At 42.8% G+C, this 10,556-nt stretch overlaps 1 protein-coding gene across 2 annotated transcripts in view; it reads right to left on the bottom strand.

Moving 5' to 3' along the window:
- The window catches only part of clcn3 (chloride channel 3), a 37,787-nt gene that overhangs the window by 6,312 nt on the left and 20,919 nt on the right, over positions 1-10,556 (bottom strand). Inside the window, exons 5-14 of one of the 2 annotated variants that reach the window (XM_078276447.1) lie at positions 10,098-10,285; positions 9,440-9,562; positions 8,246-8,452; positions 8,048-8,128; positions 7,645-7,897; positions 6,952-7,244; positions 6,673-6,859; positions 4,621-5,019; positions 4,124-4,340; positions 2,508-2,583 (exon numbers count right to left, since the gene is read on the bottom strand). In XM_078276447.1, the coding sequence (XP_078132573.1) occupies positions 2,508-2,583; positions 4,124-4,340; positions 4,621-5,019; positions 6,673-6,859; positions 6,952-7,244; positions 7,645-7,897; positions 8,048-8,128; positions 8,246-8,452; positions 9,440-9,562; positions 10,098-10,285 (2,024 nt within the window). The remainder of the gene's footprint in view (positions 1-2,507; positions 2,584-4,123; positions 4,341-4,620; positions 5,020-6,672; positions 6,860-6,951; positions 7,245-7,644; positions 7,898-8,047; positions 8,129-8,245; positions 8,453-9,439; positions 9,563-10,097; positions 10,286-10,556) is intronic. The other variant, XM_078276448.1, reaches the window with a different exon arrangement.

Here is a 10,556-nt window from a genome sequence, read left to right as displayed (position 1 = left end):
CACACTAACTAGCCTGGTGACTACCAGCATCAATCAACACAACAACGTCACTGCACCACAGCGCTCACTAGCACTACAGAATGAGGGGAATATGGGAATGAATCATAGCACTAGAGATCTCTCTCTCCCTGCCTACTTATAACTAAACACCACTCTCTAAAAAGTATTGAAACAACGGTGGTCCGCTCTCCCAAGGCGGCTAGCTACTCGCCAAGTGGTTGTTAAGGCGATGGTTCAGATGTCGTCAATCTGTGGAGACCCAGGGCGAAACGGTAGGGTCGAGAGGCGAGGGTTTTCAAAAACAAAACAAAAAAGAAGAAAAAGCAGTCGTTAATGAAGGTAGAAAATTGAGGGTGGGTGAATTCTCAAAATGAAATGACGAACTACTGTTGGGAGAGGAAGATGGGAAACACACATCAGGCATCATGGTTACATGACTGCAGACATGCTGAGAAATTATATCTACTGCTGAATCTCAATTATACAGCATATAACCGGAAACGATATCAAAACACATCTAAGCTATGTGGTTACTATAAATCAGAAAAAAACAAGATGTATGCATGATGCAGCTGACACACTAACACTAAGCAGAGCTGCAGAAGGTACAAAGGCAGTTTGATGGGGATGAGTTGCAAAGCTGCACTCGCTCTGGGACTCTACAGAGCCCTTTTCAGACATGGAAACGGTTAACAGTGCTAGTTTCATCTACCTGTTAAACTAATTGATATTTATAGAGTAAAGGATCAAATGAGGATTTGTCATTTCACAACTTAAAAACTTTTTTTTAGAGCTTTACATTAGACCTCCTTTACATAAATGACCCATAATGGCTACTATAATGATATGAAGGAAGAAAAGTTGTCTTTTAAAACTTATTTTGAAAGACTGTTAATCTATGTGTCTTAATTAATTAAATGGTTCGGGAAGCTCGCCTCAGCTTCTCTCTGGTCTTATCAACCCAAATTTCTGAATATATTTAACATCAATGTCATAATTCATCAAATAAAAGAAAGGATTTAGCAGCCTGTTTTATAGCCTACAAGTAGACAGTGCTCAATTTGCTCACATGCTGTATGTAAACCTTTTTGACTGTAGACTCTTTCTCACCACAAGGGGAAGAAATATCAAAGAATACACATTTTTAAATACTGATCTGACACTAGAAGTTCTCTACAACCTATTAAAACTGGCTCAATCACAGTGTTTCATGGCTCACTAAACATATTTTATTTTAATCTTGACCTGGACAATGGTAGTTTGACAAAACAATCGCAACTCAAGGTCCTCTTACTTGCTTTTTTTTGTGCGTGTGTTGGCATGCGAGCTCAGTAGGTTTTATGATTTTGTCAATAGCACTCTTAGGTCTTTCATCCACGTTGGCTAAAAAGTAAAGCATCAAAGTTTTGTGTATAAGATGATACTTAGGACTAATTTATTACAGTGTTCCTAGAGTGTGGAACAAGACATTTAAATTCTGTGTAGGTTAATTTGTGGTGAGGCTTCAGCCTTCATGTGATGGCATTCAATTCAGCTTAGCTGAACCCGAGAAATTTTACGGACATGTTACAAATTTCACAATAAAATAACTTTAACATCAACATGTTGAATTGCTGGCATATTTCTGTAATTAAGCACATGTCTGAAAGGGGCTCTGGAGTGATGTGGGTGACAGTTCCCATAGAGGTCCAACATTACAGGACCCAGAAAAACACAAGAAAGGACTTCTATATACAATGACTCCAAAACAGCAACTGCTACCAGCGATGAAGATGGAGGTCTATCTACAGATGTTGAACGACTGCATGAGAGGTGAAGTGCAGTAAGTGAAAGAAGAAAAAAAAAGGAAGGCTTAATGTTTAGCCGGGAACTGTCAACAGTTTTTCACACCAAGTTTCATGCAGCCCTTTTAAGAGGCGGAGCCTAACAGCTGGAACACACCGCACGCGTAAGTGTCGCGTAGCCTAGATACGTGCCTGATTGTGCGCCTGGCCATTCATACTGGATGCATATTTCTATGCGCCAGTCACGGCTCTCTCTCTCTCTCCGATAGAAAGAGACAGGATGAGAGGGGAAACTGTGGAAACTGTGGTAATTGTAGTGTGTGTGTGTGTGTGTGTGTGTGTGTCAGTCTCTCCGTGTGCCTGATCGCGTGTCTCACTGTGAAAAGTCAAGACAGCCAAAATCACCATAAACCTGGCTGTTTTATTTTGGTAAAATATCCAGCTGCACTGTGGTCTTCCTGTATGTGATTACCTGCCTGGCTTGACACATACGCTCGCATATCGCGCAACAAATAGAGGAGATGCCAAAACTATTGCTGCAGCGCGCAGGCCTACGCGGACGCTACGCGGACGCTACGTGCCCGGTGTGGCTGGACAAATTGGATAACATGGGCACCGAAATAAAAAATAGCTGTGCTTATGCGTGCAGTGTGTTCCAGCTGTAAGAGACAGGTGCGAAAGTGGGGGGAGGAGTCACATGTATAAAGGGGCGGGGCTAGTCACCAAGGGCTCCGTGTGCTGCTTGAGCTCCTCCAGATGCTCTAATATATTCTTCTTTGTGATGATGCCCAACACATTCCTGAAACACACACCCGTTACTCGGTAAACTGCCCAAACACAACAACAACAACAACGAATGACTAACAAAAAACAGAAGAGAGAGACAGACAGCAGCAGCACAAAAACATACATAACAGGGTGCAACTTAAAATATTAAACAGATAACTTAACATTAACATAATATATAACTCAAAATTACACACAAACAACAAAACTGTTATAAATTAATTTCACATTGGTTATGGTGATAGTATGTCACTCATCTATTATGTCTCTCTTTTTAAGTTAGAGGTTTGACTGGCATTCTTTTAATTACGTCATCTTGTTGCAACCTTCAGGGATGATTTAATGGCTCCTGACTGAGGGATTAGCACCACCACCTGTTACTCCCAATATTCACATGACAGAATTGCACAGTCATTTGCATTTTATTTTGCAGATTTTCGGAAATTTCATTTAAAAAGTGTGCAAGTTTTGGATGGAAACATGGCAAATGTTAAAAGGTAAGGCTGGTGATATTTCTTTTCTTTTATGTCAATAAATCACATGAAAAAAACAAAACCAACAGGGAATTAATCCTAGTGTCTGTCTATCCAAAGCTCTATATCCCATTGTTCCAGAATCTATTAAAAACACATCAATCTTGCACGCTGTTGCACTGGATGACATGTAATAGAATTTGAATAAATATGGGCACTGTAGTATACCCCGTCCTGCCGTTTCATCCACTAGAAAATAGTCCACATTAAAAAACGCAGTGCCCAGCTGTTTTAGGAAATGACTTAGCCCTTAGAGGAATAATACATCTATATATTTGTGACCTGTTTCTAAAGAGTTACTTCTTGAGTAGAAGCAAATGAGCTTGGGACTGAGTGCCACAGACAGGATAGGGAAGTTGAAAAAAGATCTGTTAGATGAACTAACATTTTTGGTCTTTTCATGAGATTTGTTGACAGTAAGTTAAAACACATAATAACGCCAGCCTTATCCTTCAAATAGTAAACAAAGTTAAACATAAAGATGTAAATGAAAACAAACACTGCTGCACAGCTGCTCTTTGGTGATTGTAACGGCAATCAGAGAAGTGATGTGTGAATCGAGGAGTATTTAACACAACCAGTCTTGTAATTCCTACATCACACCAGCAGGTGGCTCTTTGCAAAACTTGAAACTGAAAAACCTAGACTGGAGTCTGATCCATCATGCCACATTCATTTTCACCGACAGTAAAGTTAATATCACTGTGATTCCCCAACATGATACCTGTTATGTAGTTAGTTTTTGCAGCTCAGTCTGTCAGGAGACTGTCTATTATTGCCAGTAGGGGGGTAAAGGAAGTGCAGCACAGCGGTTAGGCCAGGCCATGCAGATTACAGGGTAAATCCAGGCATTTTAGAGCCCATGCAACACCGGACAGAGTGTACATGCGTTTGTGCAAAGTTTTTCGACCTCAGACTAAGTCAATCATAACAACACAAGAAAGAAGGTTGTGAGAAGGATTCACCTTCTGTTCTTACAGCACATCCTTCCTCCTAAGACTATTTTGAATTCCTACTTACCCGTTGTGAGTGACCAAGCACTGGCGCAGCCCCATCTTTCTGAAGATGTCCACCACGATCTCCATGGGGGTGTGGTCGGTAACGGTGAAAGGGCTCATGTCCAGGATGGAGCGCAGTTTGAGGGGTCGAGGGCTGTCGGCCGGCAGGGTGGGTGCATGCTGGGTGAAGTACACCCTGGAGTTCAACATGATGCCCTCCTGCTTGCGACGAGCATTTTCTGTTGAGAAAGGAACAAGAAAAGACATTATGATCAAAATATTGTACCTTTTTATTACTTTACAATCATTTGGCAGATGCTTTTGTCCAAAATACTTTTCCCCATGTATTCACACAGAGCGATTTGAAGTTCAGTGTCTTGCTTAAGGATGCTTAACCATGTAATAACACGTCCCAGTTTGTCACTTTGGTGATTCAGTGTGCCATTTTCTTCACCATTCTGGTGCTTTCTTACTGTTCTCACATTTTAGACTGAAATGTAAGAGAAAGAATTTAGTTACCGATAGCGATAGTGATGTCTCTGCGCAGAGCGAAGCCCACCAGCCTCTGGGACTCCTTGGACACTATCACAGGGAAACCATTATAACTGGTTTCATTGATAGTGCTCTGCAGCTCCTCCACCGTCAGGTCGTCCTGCGTCAGCACCGCTAAGGGCGGGTCGCTGCGTCGAGGCCTCATCACCTCTCTGGCCAGTGTGATGTGTGTGAATTCCTCCTTGGCGTCAAGGAAGGGGTAACCGTTCAGACGGATGTGGGCTTCGTAGATTCCCTCACGGCCAAACGCGTCGCCCACCCATTTGCTGGTCATGACGGCAGCCATGAGGGGGACGATGTACTCCAACCCACCGGTCAGCTCGAAAACAATGACGACCAGGGAGACAGTCATACGGGTTACACCGCCTGAAGAGAGATCAGAGAATAAGAAATGGACATAAACACTCATCTACACAAAAAGAAACAAAAGGTTGTATTTTAAGGAATTTGACTTAATAAAAACACAGGGGCAGCTTTATGAAAAAAAGCTGAGTATATATCCTTGGGTTGCAGTTCAAAACCATCTATCTTAGTAAGGCATTAGGTCAATAAATAATCTTATTTTTAAATTGTGTCACCACTCCAGTGAAAACCTTACTTGTCTGCTGTACGAAACCTACATTTGTCAGTTGTCTTTTAATCAAGTGATCACATGATGTAACATCATTTAATTTGTAGTTTCTAGAAGATTGTGCAATGGAAACCAAGTGAATGACATGGTGAACAATTTAAGAAACAGTAATTTAATCTTTTAGGTTTATTCTGCAGAGGTATACATTTTGCAAAAGGAAAAACAAAGGTTGGACCTTTGATCACAAGTAATTGTATATCTTAATAGTGATATGTTTTAAGGTAGGGGTGGTACGGTTGAAAAACCATCCGAACCGTTCGGTTCGCTCGTGTGTGTGTCGCACGGTTCGTCAATACACTGTTAATGTGCACTAACCACTTACTGCCGTAGTGCCCACTTTCGACAACTATGTTAAAACACTTACCGGAAATGACGAGCGGGATGAGCGTGACAAGCGCAACACATGGCAGCTGATTGGACGAATGCTGCTACCGAATTTCAAAACAGACTCTAATGGCGTCTCGTTCTGAATACGATCTTGTATTTTACGAAAATGGTTCACCGAAACGTGTTTCTGAAAACATTTTAAGCGAGAAATAGGCCATGCAGTTGCTGAATCTGTCTGCTTTTTTGATCGACAAAGGTCAGTTTAAAAGATTTTCGTCAGATTGTGAGAGGCGGCGAACCGAGCTGACCGCTCTTCAAGTGGAGTGTGGAGTGCTGCAGGTCACGTCACATGTAGAAATGTCAAGTGGGAGAGATAAGGAAGGCTGCCTGGAGCTGGAGTATGCACCAGCGTCGTATAAGTCTGGTGTGTGGGAACATTTTGGATTTCATGTTACCTATGATGACAGCAGAAATAAACATGCATTCAATATGCTAATTTATGTATTTATATATATATATATATATATATATATATCATATGCTGAAGTATATTTCTGGAGAGTTAAAGATTAAAAGAAAAAATAACAAGAACCGTACAGAACCGAAAACCGTGACCCTAAAACCGTGATACGAACCGAACCGTGGGTTTTGTGAACCGTGCCACTCCTATTTTATGGTATAGTAAAGAAAGTCAATTGAGAATCCCCCTACTGATAAAATAACCTGATGGGGATGTGATTTGTTGTCTAGTCTAGTGAAGAAAATAACTGCAAAAACAAGCTAACTCATCCTATTAAAGCAAAAATCCTGTAAATCCAGTCCTGCTCATGGACTAGCCCAACAATTTTCTAATAAAGCAAGATATTAAAGGGACAGCAGTATAAACAGTGTAGCAAAATATGTGAGGGTTAACACATTTCTATTGTCTCACGGTATATTTCACATATTGCCCACCCCCGGCACTGATTACTAATAAACAAGCATCAACATAAACAGGGGGCAATGCTGACCAACTAACCTACCATTTTTATCTACTATAACGTTGTTATATGCTGACTCACCCAGACATGCCGCGGCCCCCACCATGGCGTAGAGCCCTGGAGTGATGCAGTCTGCTCCCACCTCACACCACTCTTTGAACAAGAACCAGTCGTGGTGATAATAGGCCAGCTGCTCCACGGCGATGCCAACGATTCGCCCTGCGATCGCCCCAATAGCCATGCTGGGGATGAACAAGCCTGACGGTACCTAAGGATGAGAAACAGGAAGTGGTTTTAGTGTTGATAAAGACATGCAGGGTGAAGCATCTGCCCTGTTAGGAAAGACTATCCAGGGATCACCTTGAGTCCAAAGGTGAATATAGTCATGATGATTTTGAAGATGAGCGCCAGGCAGAGCTGCCACATGGCAGCGTAGACGCCGGGCCCTGCCGGCCGGTTGGGGTTGTCGGTGAAGGCCTTACTGCCATTCATCTGGCTGCGGTACTGGCAGAGCTGCGAAGACTCCAGCGGCCCACAGTCGGTGAACAGCTCCTTTATCAGCTCGCTGGTGTTCTGACGAGTGTACGGGTTTGGGAAAGCAACCACAGCTGTGATGGCTGCCACAAAGATGACCTCCAACACCGGATACTTGCCTGAAGAGAGGGATAAAGCAACATGTCAGATTGTGGGAGGATGGGGAAATTACAACTATCAAAGTTGTGTCTGCTAAAACAGGAGCCCCCGGAAACCTCTCAACATGCCCCTTTCTTTCCACTTTAAGTGTTTCTAATAGCTGCTTATAGAGAATTGTAATGTGCTTAGCCATTCATCTTTGCTCCATAATGCTCAGAACGTTAAAGATGAGAGAAATGATAAAGCTGTCATCCTCAACCTTTTAAATCACGCTAGCATTTCATTTCTCTCTGCTGATGCAGAGCATGCAACAGCTGACCGTGATCTCCCAGACAGCCCTATCAATTCCAACAACTACCTCCACACCTGAGCTGGCTGACATATCCCACTTTGAATCATGAAGGAAGACAGAGTACTTGCCGAAGCGTGTCGACTTGCGCCGCCGACACCAAGCGATGTTGGCTCGGATGAAGAAGGCGCCCCAGAGGCCTCCAAAAACTCCCAGAAGAATGAAAGGGATGAGCTCAAACAGGTACCATGGCGTGTGGTACTCCACGTAGAACAGTACCAGACGGCTGTTACCAAACGGGTTGATGGAGCGCAGGACGAAGGCTGCCACCAGGGCGGCAAAGAAGGAGCGCCACAACGTCTTGAGAGGGAAGTAGTAGCTCACCTTTAGGAGAGAGAGAGAGAAGAGATGTTCACTTTAATGCTTCATCCTGCCATTTACACTGGGCATTATGTTGTGATTTTGGAGCATGAAAGTGATGCTTCAGGAGTCATTTCTGGTCAGTTCAACAGTCTACCACAACATGTGCTGTACCTCCTCCAAGCTGAAGAGCACTCCTCCAATTGGGGCTCCAAAAGCAACAGAAACCCCAGCCGCCGATGCAGCAGAGAGAACCTGAGAGGACAAAACAAACACAACTCAGCTGATGGGGTCATATTTTCATTATATTAGAATACCAGGGGGACATCAAAGAATGTCAGACAATTTATCAATGGAATAATCTTCTCTCACCTCTCGTTTCTTGGCTTCGTTCTTGCTGTACTTGGGGAAGAGGTAGGAGAAGATGTTCCCACAGCAGCAGGCCACGTGGACCAGGGGACCCTCCTTCCCCAGGCTGAGGCCAGACGCCACAGCCAGCACCAGAGTGATGGTCTTGATCATCAGGGTCCACTTGCCCAAGTATCCCCGGATGATAAACCCACTCAGGATGGTCTTGATCTGGGGACAGAGGGGCGGGTAAAGAGGAAGTGATTAATTAGTGATGTCATATATATATATATATATATATATATATATATATATATATATATCTATATATATATCTATATATATATCTATCTATCTATCTATCTCTCTCTCTCACACTCAACCCCAACTACTAATACAATATTTTAGAGATGCTTTTTCAGTCTTTTTAAAGAATTTCACTCAGGTTTTGCTTTAGCTGCATCTCTACCTCCTGATCTTTTTCTCTATTCTGTTACTGTCAACATGTTCAAAGTCTCCATTAACACTTAACTTGGCAATGCAGTTCCAGCTTTCTAGAACATTTTTTGAAAGCTCAGAGCGCTCACTTAAATGTTTATTTTTTTTCAAACCTGTCACATCTCCCTGCTGCCCACTGAATTAACTATATTAAGCCACTTCAAGATTAAAAGGGAAACCCCAGTAGCATGAAAACACGCTGTGAGGATTCCGGAGAGCGCATTAGATCAGTTTCATGGAGAGTTAGAGGCAGCTACAGAGATTTATAGGTTTTCTATTTCATGTGCTACTTTGAGCTTCTGACACCCAGAGCAAATTGATTGGACATGAGAGAATGAGAGAACTGAGAGATAAAACAGCACATCAATAATCTGCATAAATCCTACAAAGGCTCCTTCACTCACTCTGAAAAAGAGAGACAGGAAAGACACTCAGGCACAAAGAAAGATAGCCTGCTAACCTCATTAAAGTTGATGAAAAAACTTATGTGGCAAAAAGTAGTTTGGGGCTGTGTGACTGAACAAACTTGACTGACTGTCAAAACCTCTTAAAAGAAATGTTTGAATTGATGCATGAAAAACAACTCTCTTGGATGTTGGAGTTTCACACAAAAACTTCAATGCACCACCAAGGAGAGGTTTCGAAATGGCCCCTGCATGCAGCTGCAAGTAGGTTCCAAATGTACCTGAAAAGGTTTTGTAAAAGCGCCATTTTCCTCACCTCAGGGATCCCAGAGCCGCAGGCGTAGGGAGCGAACACCTTGACCAGACAGACAGCCAGGAAGGCGAAGGACAGAGCCCAGTAGATGTACATGAAGTAGTTCATGATGTACGAGCCGGGTCCCTGCAGAGAGGTGAGAGGTAAAAGAGTCAACACCTTGAAACTAACTAGTACGAAAAAGCATACATGTAATGTGAGAAGAAAGGCATGCGTGTGTGTGTGTGTTGTGTGGAGTATGGATGTAAATGATCGCTGAGCACTGTTTCTTTCTCCATTGACTTTTTAACCGAAATACAGTTTTCATTCGCAAATTATTTTCAATCGTCCCTTCTTTTTGTCGCGGGTCAGCTATTGCAAATAAATTGCATAATTGTCTAACCGCAACATTTTCTAAGTATCGCCGTCTCTTTCTTTAACCGCAATTAACCGCTGGTGGGCTTTTAATGTGAAACAGCACTGCTAAAAGTGTTGAATTGTAACTGAGGATAGCATGATAGCAATAAAAAGGTGTAAATAATTAGTGATTAAACCGCATCATAACTGAAAGCAGCAGAGGAGTAAGTCTGACATGTTATACTGATGTGAATTATGCAAATGTACATTTTCCCAACAACAGGTAAACATGGAGGACGTCGAGCATGTGCCTGTGCTATTCTACCTCGGCCTGCCCCAGTATTAGCTCAGCCCAGCTCTTCCACTGAGGACACTTGTCCCGCTCAGCGAAGGTGGTCTCATTGGAAGTCCAGCAGCACTGCTCGTGGTTGAACCACATGGCGCTCAGACACACGCCCTCCTTCAGGTCGTTCATCCAATCAGCAACAATGTCAATCAGGCCAGCCAAAGCACCTGGCAGGAGGAGGAGGGAACCAGGAAGGAAAAGAGGGGCGAAGAGGTGAAGGCAGGGAGGAGAGAGAAAATAGAAAAAGAGACGCAGAGGCAGTTAGCTTGCTAGTTATGCTACCGCAATGCTACGAGCCTGACATCAATTCAAAACAGCAAGGTACACCTAATTCTGTAAACGTCAAAGTATCGAAGGAAAATACAAAAATACAACATTAAAGCAACTTAAAGGGGAATTTCAGTATTTTTCAACCTGAACCCTATTTTCCCATGGATT

The sequence above is a fragment of the Sander vitreus genome, chromosome 19 (assembly GCF_031162955.1).
Source record: "Sander vitreus isolate 19-12246 chromosome 19, sanVit1, whole genome shotgun sequence".
NCBI classification, from domain to species: domain Eukaryota; kingdom Metazoa; phylum Chordata; class Actinopteri; order Perciformes; family Percidae; genus Sander; species Sander vitreus.
Note: the sequence above shows the minus strand (reverse complement) of the source record. Positions and strands in the feature narration are given on the sequence as shown.